Source organism: Bombina bombina, chromosome 4, assembly GCF_027579735.1.
Source record: "Bombina bombina isolate aBomBom1 chromosome 4, aBomBom1.pri, whole genome shotgun sequence".
NCBI classification, from domain to species: Eukaryota; Metazoa; Chordata; class Amphibia; order Anura; family Bombinatoridae; genus Bombina; species Bombina bombina.
In genome coordinates, this window is record NC_069502.1 from 774,699,194 (window position 1) to 774,718,338 (window position 19,145).

Below are 19,145 nucleotides of genomic sequence, written 5' to 3' on the forward strand. Positions count from 1 at the left end.
GTACTTGACAAGAGCTTAGAAGTTTTGATTTTCTGACCTCTGTCAGAAAAATCCTCATTTCTAAGGAATCTATTATTGTTCCCAAGAAGGGAACTCTTGTTGACGGGGACAGAGAACTTTTTTCTTTGTTCACCTTCCATCCGTGAGATCTGAGAAAGGCTAGGACGATGTCCGTATGAGCCTTTGCTTTTGACAGGGACGACGCTTGAATCAGGATGTCGTCCAAGTAAGGTACTACTGCAATGCCCCTTGGTCTTAGAACCGCTAGAAGGGACCCTAGTACCTTTGTGAAAATCCTTGGAGCAGTGGCTAATCCAAATGGAAGTGCCACAAACTGGTAATGCTTGTCCAGAAAAGCGAACCTTAGGAACTGATGATGTTCCTTGTGGATAGGAATATGTAGGTACGCATCCTTTAAATCCACGGTAGTCATAAATTGATTTTCCTGGATAGTAGGTAGGATCGTTCGAATAGTTTCCATTTTGAACGATGGTACCCTGAGAAATTTGTTTAGGATCTTTAGATCCAAAATTGGTCTGAATGTTCCCTCTTTTTTGGGAACTATGAACAGATTGGAATAAAATCCCATTCCTTGTTCTCTTATTGGAACTGGATGTATCACTCCCATCTTTAACAGGTCTTCTACACAATGTAAGAATGCCTGTCTCTTTATTTGGTTTGAAGATAATTGAGACCTGTGGAACCTTCCCCTTGGGGGTAGTTCCTTGAATTCCAGGAGATAACCTTGAGAAACTATTTCTAGCGCCCAAGGATCCTGAACATCTCTTGCCCAAGCCTGAGCAAAGAGAGAAAGTCTGCCCCCCACTAGATTCGGTCCCGGATCGGGGGCTATCCCTTCATGCTGTTTTGGTAGCAGTGGTAGGCTTCTTGGCCTGCTTACCCTTGTTCCAGGCTTGCATTGGTTTCCAGGCTGGTTTGGGTTGTGAAGTATTACCCTCTTGCTTAGAGGATACAGAATTAGAGACTGGTCCGTTTCTGCGAAAGGGATGAAAATTAGGCTTATTATTAGCCTTAAAAGACCTATCCTGTGGGAGGGCGTGGCCCTTTCCCCCAGTGATGTCTGAAATAATCTCTTTCAAATCAGGTCCAAATAATGTTTTACCTTTGAAAGGAATGTTAAGCAATTTTGTCTTGGAAGACACATCCGCTGACCAAGACTTTAGCCAAAGCACTCTGCGCGCCACGACAGCAAACCCTGAATTTTTCGCCGCTAATCTAGCTAATTGCAAAGCGGCATCTAAAACAAAAGAGTTAGCCAATTTAAGTGCTTGAACTCTGTCCATAACCTCCTCATACGAAGATTCTTTACTGAGCGATTTTTCTAGTTCCTCGAACCAGAAACACGCTGCCGTAGTGACAGGAACAATGCATGAAATTGGTTGTAGAAGGTAACCTTGCTGTACAAAAATCTTTTTAAGCAAACCCTCTAATTTCTTATCCATAGGATCTTTGAAAGCACAACTATCTTCGATAGGAATAGTAGTGCGTTTGTTTAGAGTAGAAACCGCCCCCTCGACCTTGGGGACTGTCTGCCATAAGTCCTTTCTGGGGTCGACTATAGGAAATAATTTCTTAAATATAGGGGGGGGAACAAAAGGTATGCCGGGCCTTTCCCACTCTTTATTTACTATGTCCGCCACCCGCTTGGGTATAGGAAAAGCGTCGGGGGGCACCGGAACCTCTAGGAACTTGTCCATCTTACATAATTTCTCTGGAATGACCAAATTGTCACAATCATCCAGAGTAGATAACACCTCCTTAAGCAGTGCGCGGAGATGTTCTAATTTAAATTTAAATGTCACAACATCAGGTTCAGCTTGATGAGAAATTTTTCCTGAATCTGAAATTTCTCCATCAGACAAAACCTCCCTCATGGCCCCTTGAGATTGGTGTGAGGGTATGTCAGAACAGTTATCATCAGCGTCCTCTTGCTCTTCAGTGTTTAAAACAGAGCAATCGCGCTTTCTCTGATAAGTAGGCATTTTGGATAAAAGATTTGCTATGGAGTTATCCATTACAGCCGTTAATTGTTGCATGGTAATAAGTATTGGCGCACTAGATGTACTAGGGGCCTCCTGTGTGGGCATAACTGGTGTAGACACAGTAGGGGATGATGTAGTATCATGTTTACTCCCCTCATTTGAGGAATCATCTTGGGCAATATCATTATCTGTTGCAATACTGTCCTTACTTTGTTTGGACACTATGGCACAATTATCACATAAATTTAAATGGGGAGACACATTGGCTTTCATACATATAGAACATAGCTTATCTGATGGTACAGACATGTTAAACAGGCTTAAACTTGTCAACAAAGCACAAAAAACGTTTTAAAATAAAACAGTTACTGTCACTTTAAATTTCAAACTGAAAACACTTTATTACTGAATATGTGAAAAAGTATGAAGGAATTGTTCAAAATTCACCAAAATTTCACCACAGTGTCTTAAAGCATTAAAAGTATTGCACACCAAATTTCAGAGCTTTAACCCTTAAATTAACGGAACCGGAGCCGTTTTTACATTTAACCCCTATACAGTCCCAGAATGAGGCTCTGTCTATAACTAGAAAAAGGTGTCCAACACAGTGCCTGCCGTTTTTCTAAACGTTCCCCAAGATTATAATACCAATAATTAGTTAGAATCTGCATAATATGCCTAGTAAAGCAATTGTTTTAGCCCAGAAAAATGTCTACCAGTTTTTAAGCCCTTTTTGAAGCCCTTTATTCTTTTATGTTTAACTAAGAAAATGGCTTACTGGTCCCCATGAGGGGAAATGACAGCCTTCCAGCATTACACAGTCTTGTTAGAAATATGGCTAGTCATACCTTAAGCAGAAAAGACTGCTAACTGTTTCCCCCAACTGAAGTTACTTCATCTCAACAGTCCTGTGTGGAAACAGCAATCGATTTCAGTTACTGTCTGCTAAAATCATCTTCCTCTTACAAACAGAAATCTTCATCCTTTTCTGTTTCAGAGTAAATAGTACATACCAGCACTATTTTAAAATAACAAACACTTGATAGAAGAATAAAACTACATTTAAACACCAAAAAACTCTTAACCATCTCCATGGAGATGTTGCCTGTGCAACGGCAAAGAGAATGACTGGGGTGGGCGGAGCCTAGGAGGGATCATGTGACCAGCTTTGCTGGGACTCTTTGCCATTTCCTGTTGGGGAAGAGAATATCCCACAAGTAAGGATGACGCCGTGGACCGGACACACCAATGTTGGAGAAATAATATGCAGGGGTCAGCGATAGCGGGGTCGGCAGATTAGGGGTTAATAAGTGTAAGGTTAGGGGTGTTTAGACTCAGGGTACATGTTAGAGTGTTAGGTGCAGACGTAGGAAGTGTTTCCGCATAGCAAACAATGGGGCTGCGTTAGGAGCTGAACGCGGCTTTTTTGCAGGTGTTAGGTTTTTTTCAGCTCAAACAGCCCCACTGTTTCCTATGGGGGAATCGTGCACGAGCACGTTTTTGAGGCTGGCCGTGTCCGTAAGCAACTCTGGTATCGAGAGTTGAAGCTGCGTTAAATATGCTCCTTTTTTGGAGCCTAACGTAGCCTTTATGTGGACTCTCAATACCAGAGTTATTTTTATGGTGCGGCCAGAAAAAAGCCAGCGTTAGCTTTTCGGGTCGTTACCGTCAAAACACTAAATCTAGCCGATAGACTCTTGAGAGTGTATGTGTATTATGTGTCTGTGTACTGTGTTTGAGTGTTTTAAAAGTGTTGCCTAACTTAAAGGGACAGTCTTGTCCAAAATAAACGTTCATGATTCAGATAGGGCATGTAATTTTAAACAATTTTCCAATTTACTTTTATCACCAATTTTGCTTTGTTCTCTTGGTATTCTTAGTTGAAAGCTTAACCTAGGAGGTTCATATGCTAATTTCTTAGACCTTGAAGGCCACCTCTTTTCAGAATACATTTTAACAGTTTTTCACCACTAGAGGGTGTTAGTTCATGTTTTTCATATAGATAACACTGTGCTCATGCACATGAAGTTATCTGGGAGCAGGCACTGATTGGCTAAACTGCAAGTCTGTCAAAAGAACTGAAATAAAGGGGCAGTTTGCAGAGGCTTAGATACAAGATAATCACAGAAGTTAAAAGTATATTAATATAAAAGTGTTGGTTGTGCAAAACTGGGGAATGGGTAATAAAGGGATTATCTATCTTTTAAAACAATAAAAATTCTGGAGTAGACTGTCCCTTTAAAGTTCTACATCAGGAGGGCCCAGATGTAAATCTAAAAGTAGATCTCTAAGTTGTGTGATTTCACATTTCCAAATAGTGATAATAAAGTTAAAAGAAATTTAAAAATATGTTATACGTCACGGCATAGGCCTTAATTAGATAAAGGGTTATTCAGCACAAGAATATTAGTCCCTATCTCAGTCTCACATACAAGCTAAGGTTTTCTTATGCTTAGCACCTGCATATGTAGCTCACACAGACAAATGTCACAAAAAAAGTATACCTTGTTTCATCAAAGTATTTAAATATTTTAAAATATTTGAATACAATAGAGTAAATTAAATCTGTGTATATTGATATTAAAGCTAACATAATGTACACAGTTTACACATCTTATTCAAACATAAGTTGCTCAATTCCTAAACTCTATTGGTGAACATTGACAGGTTCTGTAATTAACACAGGAAAATCATTAAAAAAAAGAAAATAATTTTATAATAAAGTTGTTTTAATGCAAACAAAGGGGGGGGGGGGGAAATTACTTGTGTACCTTTAATTGGCTGCAAATCACTTAGGAATTTCCATGAATGCAGGGGTGCAGCAGCAGCAGCTTAGCTATCATCATACTATCTCTACCCATCACATTTAGTACCCATACCAGTGCAGTTTCTACACATCACAAGTACTTCTGTTTTGTCTGGGTTTAGTTACAATCAACTAGCACTCATCTATTCTAAGAGATGTATTCACTGTTTCTACTGGAACATTTGGGTTGGGCTTGAAAGAGATGTTTATTTGTGTGTCATCTGCATAACAGTGGTAGCTGAGGCCATGCTGCCTTATGAAAACTCCCACTGGAATCCTATACACTGCAAATAACATGGGAGATAATATGGAGCCAAGAGGACAGGTGCAGAGGTGCAAACTCCGGATGACACTCTTTGGATTCTGTCAGACAGAAATTATTTGAACCATCTTAGCAGGCGGTTTAGCTCAAGGAAAATTAGTATTGAGCACTCAACCCTATGTTTTGCCATCAGGAGATCATTTAGTACCCGTGCCAGCGCAGTTTCAGTACTATGCCTTGTTCTGAAACCTGACTGGAATGAGTCATACATATTGTTTGTTGATATCAATGCTTCTAGTTGGGTTACAACAACTTTCACAATGACCTTTGCTAGGAAAGGAAAGTTTGAGATAGGTCTATAATATGTAGGACAGGACGGAGAACTGCTTGTTATAATAATGCTTGAGTCCCTGTCTGGAGAGCACTGAGAATTTTTGTGAAGACCAGTGCAATGATGTCCATGCATACTATTAAAAGACATTTTGGTCCATGTTCCAGATAGCAGCTTTTTTTTCCATCAATGTAATTAAAGCTTGTCCAGTTTGATGGGGTTTTGTTTTGGGGTCTTCTAAGTGCTTGAGAGTTTTATTTGATGAAGGTATGTTAGAATGGATGGCTGACCCTTTGTTGGCAAAAAAGACAAAAAATTCCTCACATTTTGACTGACTGAAGGTTGAAACTATAGAGGCAACTGTGTAATAAAGCTGGTCTTGTCTATTTTTGCTTTTCTGATTTCTTGAGAAAAGAAATCTGCCATTTTCTGTGTTATTGTTTTCTATGTTCTTCCAGTTTAAGTTTATTTTCCACTGTTTGAAATGTTCTCCATCTCTGTTCAAGAACCCCCCTTCTCTTTTTCATCTCTTTGATGGCACTGTCAAACCATGGAGCCTTATGATGAGTGGTAAGGGGTCGAGTGTGTATTGGGGCAATGGAGTCCAGGGTATTCTTCACATTCATATTATTCATATTATAGTGTTCTACCAGAGAGTTGACATTGCCACAGCTGTTTAACATATGGATAAAATAAAGATTAGACATGAGTATCTGAGGGGTTGCGCCCTTTAGTGATAGAAAACCAGTCATCTCTACAACAGCAGGGGTGTAGGAGTGACTAGTTATAGAGAAGTTAATAGAGTGGTGGTCAGACCACATGACTTTTAATTCAATGTTGAATACAAGGTCTAGTGTGTGACCACTCTTGTAAGTAGAAGGGGCAGCTTGTGGAAAACATGCATCATAAAATATACTGAGTTAATGTATTGTCCAAATTGTGAAGATTTATCATCAACCCATGCATTGAAATCCCCCAGTATAAGCCACCTGTGGTGTCCTAAAACTAATGCAGATACCAGCTCTATGAATTTATGCATGGAATTGCTTTCCACCTCCAGGAAGATGATAGATCAGGAAAATGTAAAGTTTCATGTATGTTGCACTCCTGGCAGCCATACACACAAATGATTTTGGTTGCCCAACTGAAAAGGGCCTGAAGTTTAAGTCTGTTTTAAAACAGATGGATATACCTCCCCCTTTTCTGTTCTGCCTTGGGCAGTGGATTATTGAATAATTTGATGGTACTGATGCTTCCAGAATTGGGCCTGCACGCCCATCGAGCCAAGTTCTAAGATGCACAATAGGTCTGCTGATTTAGGGCCAGATTACAAATAGAGCAGTATTTAACGCACCTGCATGCACGCTAGCTCCGCTAGAAGTAAGCTTTTTGAGCATGTCAGGTAATGCTAGTATTACAAGTTGAAAGTAAAAAGTTAAATGTCATTTGAGCAAAAAAAGTAGAAAAAACACCCTACTCGCATGCAAATTCACATGTTCTCAGGTGCACTTACCCAACATTATATATAGGTGTAGATATATACAGATATATATATAGGAATATATATTTAGAAATGCATAGAGCATATTCTGTTATGTGCAGAACATTAGAATGTGAAATATTTACTGTAAATACACAAACACTTTATCAAATATGAATATTGCATAAATATGCTTTAACATGTTTTCTTCTACTTAACTGCAAAGGGCTCCAATGCATTTATATAAACGTCTATATATGTGTACATATGAATTTAAGTGTTTATATGTGTATATATGTCTGTCAATATGTAAAAACAGATATATATACACACACACACACACACACACACATACATATTTAGACATGTTAAAGTCCTTTGCCTGCTTTTTTTCTACCTGAGACCTCATGTATTTGAGCCCTTTTTATTAGATACTGTTATTATGAGTGTAACTAGACTTACAAATGTATTTTTTATGTGTTTTGTGACAATTTTTGTTTTGCGAAACAGTCAACCAGAGTTCTGAGGATGCAATATCCTGACGAAAGTGAGCATCAATTGCGCTCAAGTGATCACTAATTCCGATGTGTGCAAATAGCCATGAAAAACCACTTTCAATCGTGCGTAACTGTTAGAGTGAAATGCCCGCCCCTTCTCTTACGCAACCAGTCATGTGAGAAAAGTTCTGGTCTATCACTGAGAGCGAGCGAGCTCTCAGTAATTTTCCCTCGCCACCTCAGAGGTGGTGTAGAGTGTAAGAAGCAGCAGTCTAATGACCGCTGCTTCTTACATTGCTCGAAGCAGTTTCACATATGCGAACCTGCGCCTCAAGGGCTCCAGAGCAACTTTCTCTGCTTAGTACATGGAGCCCTATGGTTTTTTTTTTCAATACACTAATATCCTTTAAAATGGATATTTGTGATGGTGTAATGATGTCTGAATTCCTTTTGGTTTGCACAAGTCACACAAGATACAAGGGTTGTATGAATACATTTTACTTTGAGGCTTTGGAGTGGTGTGTGAAAATGTTAGCTAGACTGAAGTGAGATAAATCTTTGAGTAGTAAATTCCAGAGATTCAGTCTGATAAGGCCACATGGTATGTTGATTAGGAAAGCTGAATAGTGAAATAGTCTGTTGAATGAAAGCAGCTTTCTTTACCAAACAAAGAAGTATAGTTACAACATTTGTAAAGCTGGATATAAATTACTTTACCAGAGATTTATCATATTTCTTTGACTTGCTTCAGGTAAGTGAAGTTGTGGTGTAGGGGTATCATTACAGTACCTTATGTTATTTTTGTAGTCTCTCTGCTGCAGGTGTTGCAGTTTTCCATTGCAGCAAGATGTATCCAGTAGTATCTTATGTGTTCAGTAGATACATTCTGTATGCCAGCTGTATCTCAGGATAGGAATGCAATTTCTTTGCTTTGGAAAGAGATTTGTGGCGTTCAGTCAAATGTAAAAATACTTAAAGTGGTATTTTGTTTTGTTTTGAAGGATAGTCTATTATTTTAAGCTTTTTACTAGATAAGTTCAGGAGCAGTAAAAAGGTGAGGCAGCTATATTGGGTGCACACAGCAGTGAATGCCAGGTAAAACCCTGTTTCTAACACCAATAAACTTTCTTGTGATACATTTTTCTTGTAAGGGGCTTATATTATATAAGACCCATTTAGCCTGTCAAGGACAAAGTGGTTTAACAGTTCTCAAGTATTCTAGATTGCGATGGTTGGAGTAGACAGGACTAAAGAATCCCTCCAGGAGATGTCTCCATTCCTCCAGAGCACTCTTAATACTCAAAAGTTCTCTGTCACCAAATTCATAGTTCTCTGCTGATGATCCTTTTCATGGAATCTCTGGGACAGGATAGCCCTTTGGAAGATGTTGAGGAGGCATCAACTTCTACAAAGGAGGGTTCTCCTGAGTTAAGTTGAGCCAATATAGGGGCAAAAGTAAAAAGCAGCTAAAGTTCTTCAAAGGCTTGCTGAGCTTTAGAATTCCAATGAAAAGAGTCTTGTTTCCTGATAAGATGAGTGATGTGAGAACAGACTTGAGAAAAATTAAAAATGAATCATCTAAAAAAGTTGGAAAATCCATTAAAGCTTTGAACAACTATTTTATTAGTGTGTGTAAGCCAGTTAAAAATGGATTTCACTTTTCTTGTATCCATTTTAATTTGACCAGGTAATAGGAGGAAGCACAGAAATTGAATAGGTCTCAAATTGATATTTCTACAGTTTGGCGTATCGTCTGCATGTGCAAAGACTTTGCATGTAAGGAACTTACCTCCGCTCATGGTCTGGCTTCCCAGTCTCAGTGAATGCAGAGAGTGACTTCTCTGCATTCGACATGGAGATATGCCAAGACTCAACTCCTTCAGCCACTGCTGCAGCTCTCTAGGTGTGCACGGCTGTGCGCTGCCTAGATTTAACGGGATCATGTCCTAATTACCGGAACTCCCACCTCGAGGCTATTGGAGTGGGAATTCCTATAAATAGTCACTCAACCTACCACTCTAGGCTGAGTTATTGCCTTACCTACCTTGTTCCTGGTTCCTGAAAACTAAAGCATGCATTGCTAATACCTGTGTATGCTCACCTGGTTCCTGAAAACCAAAGCATACTTACCTGATATCTTTGTATGCTCACCGTGCTTCATAGTGTTAATTTCCCAGGCTAAGAATTACCAGAAATGTTTCAAATAACACTGTACCAGACTTTATGGGATTACCATACAACATGCAAATGGATGGGGTATTGTTTTCTTCCAAGTAGGGATCTTTAATGTCTCAACAACTGATGAATCAAAAAATCACCCACTGGCTCCTGAGTTTATAATGGCAGAGTAACTGCAATGCTTGTGGGATATTCCACTATCAGACCAAACTCGGCCAGTAGTCTTCTTATCCTGGCGTCGAGCCAGAATTATAGGGAATATCCCAAAGTAGAGAAAAGTTCACAAGATGAGGTAAGCGGCACTCACCACAGGCAGGATAGTCCTCAGCGGCAACAGGCAGGAAATCAGAGAAAGGCAGTTCACGGGTAAACTACCAGAAAGGTCAGGCAGGCAGGGTTCAGCAACAACAAGGCAGAACATAGGTAAACCACTAGAAAGGTCAGGCAGGCAGGGTTCAGCAACAAAAAGGCAGTCCAGAGGAAAACCACTAGAAAGGTCAGGCAGGCAGGGTTCAGCAACAACAAGGCAGTCCAGAGGTAAACGACTAGGATGGTAAGGCAGGCAGGGTTCGGCAACAGTACATCAATCCAGCAGTTAAGGGGTAAACAAGCAGAGTGGTCAGACAAGCAGAGTTCAGCAGCAGTATATCAATCCAGCAGTTAAGGGGTAAACAGGCAGAATGGTCAGACAAGCAGAGTTCAGCAGCAGTATATCAATCTAGCAGTTAAGGGGTAAACAGAGTGGTCAGACAAGCATTGGTCAGAAACAGTATGACAGTTCAGCATACAATAACAGCCAGGAGAACAGTAAGTAACACCTATACTTGGGTAGTGATAGGTAGCAATAGAGTCCCTTACATAGGCGCAGGATTCCTGCCACAGGAGATCATGACTGGCTTCTGAACGAGGCAACGCGCAGCAATGATGTCACCACCACACGCAGACAGGAGCTGACTCCCCCCTAGGTAACGAGCATCAGGCACCACGTCCCTAGCAACGGCTGGTGCGGCATGACATAGCCCCCCTCTGGGAACCAGAGTCAGTCTCAAAGGATGAGCAGCATGGAATTTGGAGACCAAAGATGGAGCATGCACATTACGGGCAGGAACCCAGGAACGATCTGCCACAGAGTAACTTTTCCAATGTACCAGATATTGCAGTTGTCTGTGCCTGTATCTGGAGTCCAGGATCTTAGCAACCTAATATTCAGAGTCACCACGGACCCGGAGCGGAGGAGGAGGAGCTCGGAGCCGGGTATATATATTCTTCTTGTAAGGTTTGAGTAGGGATATGTGGAAGACTGGGTGTATGCGCAAGGTTTTGGGCAAGGCCACTTTGTAGGCAACAGGAGACAGTCTTTTCAGGACTTTGTAAGGACCGATAAACCTAGGCCCCAATTTGTGAAAAGGTTAACATAGACAAATATGTTGAGTAGAGACCCTAACACGTTCACCTACTGAGATGGCACGTACAGAAGCTCTATGACGATCAGAAAACTTTTATATCTAGAGACTGCTGAACGCAGCTGAAAGCGAATACATTGCCATGAGTGGTGCGTTCAGTAACATGTCGGTCTGCAGCAGGAACCCCTGTGGACTAAGCAGAAAGAGGGAAGACACAAGGTTGATACCCTGCTGCGGCTTGAAATGGAGAACATTGAAGAGAAGAGTGCCAATGAGTGTTTCTTGCCAGCTCAGCTAGGGGTAACAACTCAGACCAGTTGGTATGGAGACCATTGACAAAGACTCTAAGGTAGGCTTCAAGAACCTGGTTTACTCTCTAGGTTAGTCCATTGGTCTGAGGATGGTAGCCAAAAGACATGGAAACAGTGGTTCCGATCAACTTAGAAAAGGCTCTCCAAAAGGTAGAGATGAACTGTGGACCTCTTTCGGAAACAATATTCGCAGGAATGCCATGAAGTCGTACCACATGCAAGAGAAAAAGAGACGTTAATTCTTGGGCAGAAGGCATTTTGGTTAGGGGTACAAAATGAGCCAGTCTGGGAAAGCAATCCACCACAACCCAGATAACTGTATGGTGGTCAGAAGGAGGAAGGTCCACAATTAAATCCATTGTTATGTGTGTCCATGGTTGTTTGGGAATTGACAATGGTTGGAGCAAGCCGGGAGGCAAGGATTGGGGAGTTTTTTTTGGCAGCACAAGTTGTGCAGGCTTTCACATAATCCTGAGCATCAGACTTCATAGTAGGCCACCATACGTGTTGGGAAAGACGCTTAAAAGTCCTTGACAAACCAGGATGTCCTGAGAGTTTACTATCGTAAACCCAGGACAGCACAGGAGTGTGTAGGTTCAGAGGTACAAAAAAGATATCGGAAGCCATGGGGGCTTCAGGAGGTTTACCAGACTGGGCATGTTGCAGTCTTCAAAGAAGGGTGGTATTCAATTGAGTAACCACACAGGATATGTTCAATAGGAGCTTCAGAACAATCACTTGAGTGAGGAAACTGATGGGAAAGGGCATCAGCCTTCTTGTTTTTGGTCCCAGGGAGATAAGAGACCACAAAATTAAAATGCGAAAAGAACAAGGCCCCTCTTGCCTGTCGAGGATATAGTCGATGAGCAGTCTCTAGGTAAGTCAGATTCTTGTGGTCGGTGAGACTCTGAATGGGATTGCCAGTGCCTTCTAACCAATGACGCCATTCAGTCAAGGCCATCTTAATGGCTAAGAGTTCACGATTACCCACATTGTAATTCCTCTCAGCAGGAGTAAAGCATTTGGAAGAAAAGGCTACAGGGTGTGACTTGGAGGTTAAAGGATCCCTTTGGGTTAGAACTGCTCCAGCCCCTATCTCAGAGGCATCAACCTCTAAAGTGAACTGTAGGTCAGGGTAAGGATGGCAGAGCACAGGGGCAAAACATAAAGCCTTTTTTAGACGAGTCTAGGCATATATGGCCTCAGACGTCAAGACGTATGACTTGGTTTATTTCTTTAAGGGAAGAAGGTAGTTGTAAGCATGCCAAGCAGGCTCATTCCAAGTGATATATGTGACAAGACATCTGAAATCCATCACATACACCTCCACAGTTGTTTTCCATTGGGGAAGGGACCGCAGGGCACATTGGGCTGTTGAGCTTCTATGAGGATCATCATATAGTGTACCCATAGCTTATAGAAAGCTATCTAAGGATTCCAGAGAAGGACTGGAAGTAAACAATAGGTTATAAGCCAGGCCCGGGGTTCTCCTGAAAGAAGAAAGATCAGAGATATAACTCAGTGATTTAATAGAACATCCTTGCAGGAAAACTGGCATTATAATGGGTTCTGGTGTTCCAGAAACAGTGGATGCTGAAATGATGGAGGGCACAGGAGCTGTGCAAACTTGTAATTCCTCAAATTTTTGCAAAATATGTAATTGGCTGGATTTAATTTCCTGCATATTTTGCATAAGGGAGACAAGCTGTTAAGAAAGGGCTTAACATACTTTGGGATTCTATATTGTAGGTTTGGTTATTATGTTAGACTTACCTGGGTAGGTTACTGGTAGAGGGATCCAAAATCAGGTATTGAGCACACCCTTACCTATCCCCCTTACTGATTAAGGCCTAGATTTGGGAATAGGCCTGTCAGAAAAGAAATAGGCATTGGGGCAAAAAGAGAGTCCAAAGCTAATGTCAGAGTGTATCCTAGGGTCAGCCAGAAGAAGTCCGCCAGTGCATCAAGATAAAGGGATAAGAGAAGAGAGAGTTCAGTGTCCAGACCAAATGGCAAAACCAGTAAGTAGCAGATCTGAAGACAACTCCAAAGAGGTCAGGCAAAGAGGCAGTAGCAGGGAGAATAGCCAGGGGTCAAAGAGTCAGATGAAAGGATAAAGCACAAGGCAGGTAACAGGTGAGCTTGCAAGGAATACCACAAATAGCACTTCTGGATTTCTGGGTATTTAAAGACCTTGGATTTAACTATGATGTAATCTAGGCATTGGATGGTTATTCAGTACCTGCCCCAACGCCAACCTATAAACGTTAATGTGTGTTGTGCATGCCAATACGAGAGAGTGCACCCCAAACCTCAATTTTTAGATCGATTAGCATGCCAGAAGCTTGGAAGGAAGATAATGTATCTGAACTTAGCGCATATGGAACCCAACCTAAAGTTATTGTATCTAAGAAAGCAGAAGTTATCACGCCTGGAGCGGAAGTCAAACACATTGGGGGATTCGTCAACCATGGTAAACATCCTGTCATAGCTTCAGAGTTAGTGTGCACTAAGGGACCTAATGACTATGATGCTACTTTGGGGTTAGCAAGCAATGAGGGATCCGTCAACCTCAGTAAGTATATTGACATTGCCCCCTCTCTAATGCGACCTCAGGGCAGGAGAAGTTCAAGTAGGTTGCTGATGATGAAAGGAACGGAGAGCGGTGGCATGGAGGTCAGTCTCAAGTTCCCAGGAGCGTTCTTCTGGACCATATCCTTTCCAATGTATTACGCACTCTAAAAATCCTCGATGGACCCAAGAGTACAGAATCCCCTCAACTTCATATTCTTCAGCACCATTGACTAAGGTAGGAGAAGGAGAAGTAGTTTATTGAGGAAAGAGATTTAGGGCATCATGGTTTCAGCAGGGAGGCATGTAAAAACTTGATGAAACTTGTAAGAGGTTGACATTTTCAAATGAAAGGTGACAAGGTTTATGTATGGAAGGGTCAAATTCATTTGGTACCAAGTTTCTTTGTAGGACATTGATTAATTAGGGGTTTATAATATAGGTATTTTTGGAAGTGTTTTGGCTAAATAAACTTCTTTTTCTATAAGGTGGTGGTGCTGCTGCTCCTTGCTTTTTTGGATTTGTGAAGGAGTTTTTATGCAGCAGCTTGCACACCTGCTGAGAATTTTACTCAAGTGGTGGGATACTATATACTTGCCAGATGAAGTTTATAAGTACATAACCATACTTTGCTCCAGAAGAATATATGGGTGGAATAGAGTGTCTCTTAGGGACCCATCGATGACAGTACATATATTGACAGACTCAAGATCTTGATGAAAGAAGGGCCCTTGGGACAGTAGGTTGTGTAATAGTGGAAGAGACCACAGAAGAAAACTGATCATCTAAATCAAGTCCACAAACTAAGATCTGCAGGGCCAGGCTGGAGCTGTAATATTCTGTAACATAAAAGTCTCTGTTATATTCTTTCTTTATAAAAAGTTGTTGTTGTCTCATTAATTTAACTATCAGGTTCAACAGATTCTGTATGTTAAATCTAATAGTTGGAATGAGTGTTGTTTGTTATTATACAAAGGGTTTATTTACTTTCTGAATGCAAATCAATTATGCATGACTGATGTAAAATACCCCAATATAAGGTTGCAGCAGCGATATAAACATAGAGAAACTATATTGAAACATACGTATGAAAAATGACAAGAAAGCAAATAAGGTAGTTAGTAAGCTTACTTTGTAATTTTGGAAACAAGCGATGGAAATGTAAAATTAGGTACAGCTGGATTCCCCTGAAGTTCCGTATTAGATGAGACACAGAGGCGAAGGACAAAATATTATGGAAAACAAAGTTAGTGGTTAAAGCAGCTGGGAATTATAGTTTTATAGTTGACACATATAAAGTTAATTCCTGTAGGAGAGTAACCACAAACCTCACTTGTGCTGTGCAGGGAGTTCCAGATGTGCTGATTCTGTTGTTGGGGGTTGAGCATTTTCATTGACAACCTTACTGATGGGAAAAGGACCAATGTAGTTCCTATTGAATTTCTTACTAGGGACAGTTAGACGCAGATGTTTGGTTGATAACCATACCAAATCTCCTATGGCATAAGGAGGCGATGGCTTCCTTCTTAGATCGTAGTATTTATTTTGATGATTTTGCGCGATTTGGATGTTATCTGCTAATAGAGCGAATGTATCTTTAATAGTGTTGGTTAAATCATCAACGACCGGACAATCATGGGAAGGAGTTGGAAGTAGATGAAAAGATGGATGGAATCCATAGTTCGCATAAAATGGTGTAAGCCTTGTGGAGGAGTGAACAGCATTGTTGTGGGAGAATTCAGCTAAAGATAGAAGGGTAGACCAATTCTATACTGATTTTTTAGGGAAATTTGATTCCACTCTGTATCTTTTTACTACACCTTAAATTCAGAGATGTAGTCCTCTATTTTTTTTTTTAATTCTGTTTGAGGCTACGTAACTTGTTCTCTGCAGTGAGCTGGTGATAAGGATCTTCGTATAATTCTGCTATTGCAGAGAAAAAGTTGTCAACAGAGTTAAAAATGGGATCATCACTCTCAAAAAAGGTGTCCGCCCAAGCTCTAGGTTCATTCATAAGGAATGATATAATAGTGAGAACTTTAGAACGTTCATTAGGAAACATCTTTGGTTTTAAATTAATAAATAATCTACAGGCATTATAAAACTGCCGGAAAGTCTTCCTATCTCCATAGAAATTGTCTGGAGGACTTATTGGGGGTTCTGGTACCTGTATGGGGGAAGCAGGTGTTCTCATCCCCTCTTTTATAATATTTTTCAATGTTTGGTTTTCTACTTGTAATTCACGCAGACCCTGGGTTGACTGGTCTACTTTGTGAGATAATTATTTTACATGATTAGTTAAATCAGCTAAACTCATGTTTGTAGTATGTACTGAGTAATCAAACAACAGCCCTTTGTCTTTTTAAGGCTTGGTATTCTGTAATATTCTGTAACATAAAAGTCTCTGTTATATTCTTTCTTTATAAAAAGTTGTTGTTGTGTCATTATTTAACTATCAGGTTCAACAGATTCTGTATGTTAAATCTAATAGTTGGAATGAGTGTTGTTTGTTATTATAAAAAGGGTTAATTTACTTTCTGAATGCAAATCAATTATGCATGACTGATGTAAAATACCCCAATATAAGGTTGCAGCAGCGATATAAATATAGAGCAGAAACTATATTGAAACATACGTATGAAAAATGACAAGAAAGCAAATAAGGTAGTTAGTAAGCTTACTTTGTAATTTTGGAAATAAGCAATGGAAATTTAAGATTAGGTACAGCTGGATTCCCCTGAAGTTCCATATTAGATGAGACACAGAGGCGAAGGACAAAAGATTATGGAAAACAAAGTTAGTGGTTAAAGCAGCTGGGAACTATAGTTCTATAGTTGACACATATAAAGTTTATTCCTGTAGAAGAGTAACCACAAACCTCACTTGGTCTGTGCAGGGAGTTCCGGATGTGCTGATTCTGTTGTTGGGGGTTGAGATTCACTGAGTGACAGCTGGAGAGGAGGATTGCTGTTCAGGTGAAGGAGGTAATGCTCACACAAAGCAAGCAGCAAGTTACGCTGAGACTGTGCTGACAAGCAGTCAGAGGAAAAAGGATCACAGGTGTGATTAGGAGGCCAAGTACAGATTACTGCTTCAATACCAAGCAACTAGTGTATCCAATGTGAATCCTTAAGAAGGCTGCTTATTAACTCCAGTCACGCCCCTTAAAGGAGAAGTTTATTACAGGAGCTATCAGAACCAATGATGAACATTCCTAATTGAGCTATAACTCTTAGAAGCAGAACAGGTGGTGGAAAGATGTAAGCAAGAGGAAACGACCAAGGAGCTGTTAGAGCATCTACAAACACCACCTGTGGATCTTGAAAAGTATCTGGAAAGCTTGTTGTTTAAACAAGAAGCCATCAGATCTATCTCTGGGAGACCCCATTGTTCTACAATCTGATTGCAAACCTCCAGATGTAAAGACCATTCCCTGAGAAAAGAGATTTATGACTCAGATAATCTGCTTCCCAGTTTTTCACCTGTGTGTTCCCCCTTGATGATTGATATATGCTACTGCTGTGACATTGTCTGATTGAAAAAATGCAAATAAGTCTATCCTCTCCTAAACTGTATATGATCCACTTTTAGTAACCAGGAGTTGAATCCCAGGAGTAGTGGCTTGTGGACTCTCACCACCTTATGAAATAAATATTATTAGTTTAGGTTAAAATTGCTACAATGATAAGGTAATACAATTTTTACAAACTCAATATAACACTTGATGCAAAGGGATAGTGGGTCTATTTCATGAATCAAATTCTATAATATTTACAGCCTTTATGTAAGGTGTTCAAACAGGAGAATATGGCTAACAAACTTACATACAGAAAATACATAGCTTCAAAAAGTGAGATAAAAGGTAAAAGAAAACAAGCGAAACAAATTCAGAGGTTTTAGTAAGAAGAGTGGAAAGGAGGATTGATGTAAGACCTGGGCAGAGTGAATAGGGCATGGAATATTTGCTGACAAGGGTGAAAACATAAAAGGATGCTGTAATATCGAGAGCTTTATATCAAGTGATTAAGTAGAGGGCATAAAGAGTAACAGTGATTCAGTTGTGCAAATTCAATGTAAAAGTCCCAAGATGCATGTAATGCGTCCTATTTACCAATGTGCGAGTGGACATGATACGAAGTAGAGTATCATGTCCACATCGTAAATGCCGACTGCATATGGTGTCGGCATTTATCATTGCACTAGCAGTTAACCAGAACTGCTGGTGCAATGATGAATGCGGACAGCAATGCCGCCCCCTGCAGATTTGCAGCAAATCGGCCGCTAGCAGGGGGTGTCAATCAACCCAATCATATTTGATCGGGTTGATTTCTGTCTGCCGCCTCAGAGCAGGCGGACAAGTTATGGAGCATCGGTCTTTAGACCACTGCTTTATAACTTCTTGATTACTTCTGTTTTTATATGGAGCTTGATCAATATGCCCTAATGCCTGAATCGTAGTAAACTAGATCAGACTTTGCACTCTGAGAAACCAGTATATTGCCATATTTTTCACTTTTAGATTATGATCACAGTGTTCAGATCTGAAATAAAAAACTTACATGTATTGGAGAAGCAGGATCAGGTTGAACACTCTAGATAAACAAAAAAAAAAAAGGATCATATTTTAATTTCTTCCCACACTTTTAACTTCATTTTTAACAATATTCAATTACATATGCATATAAAAAATCACTATACATAATCCTTACACAAGCGCCCTGATCTGTGAGCATATAGGGGCTGATTTATCAAGGGCACTGGTCCCTGTAACACTGTGCACTTCTGCTTTGCCCTTCAAGATGTCTTGAGTATACAGAAATATGTTCTCCAGCAACAGGGTCAACATTAACAAAGCATCATTTATGAACACACTATGAGGCCCATTTATCAAGCTCCGGATGGAGCTTGAGGGCCTGTGTTTCTGGCGAGCCTGCAGGCTCGCCAGAAACAGCAGTTATGAAGCAGTGGTCTAAAGACCGCTGCTCCATAACCCTGTCCACCTGCTCTGAGCAGGCGGACACACATCACCGAAACTCAACCCGATCGAGTACGATTGGGTTGATTGACACCTCCCTGCTGGCAGCTGATTGGCCGCGAATCTGCAGGGGGCGGCGTTGCACCAGCAGCTCACAAGAGCTGCTGGTGCAACGCTGAATACGGAAAGCGTATTGCTCTCCGCATTCAGCAAGGTCTGGCGGACCTGATCCGACAGTGATCCTTTGATAAATATCCCCCTTGATATTATTTATAATCAGTGGCGTCACTAGGGGGGGGGGGCCGCACCCGGGTGACACCCTCCAGGG

The 19,145-nt window shown here is 40.7% G+C and overlaps 1 protein-coding gene across 1 annotated transcript in view; it reads right to left on the reverse strand.

The window, feature by feature from the left end:
• The window catches only part of LOC128657846 (pecanex-like protein 2), a 629,457-nt gene that overhangs the window by 602,294 nt on the left and 8,018 nt on the right, over positions 1 to 19,145 (reverse strand). The window contains 1 exon segment of the mRNA XM_053712268.1: positions 18,402 to 18,434. Within this exon segment, the coding sequence (XP_053568243.1) occupies positions 18,402 to 18,434 (33 nt within the window).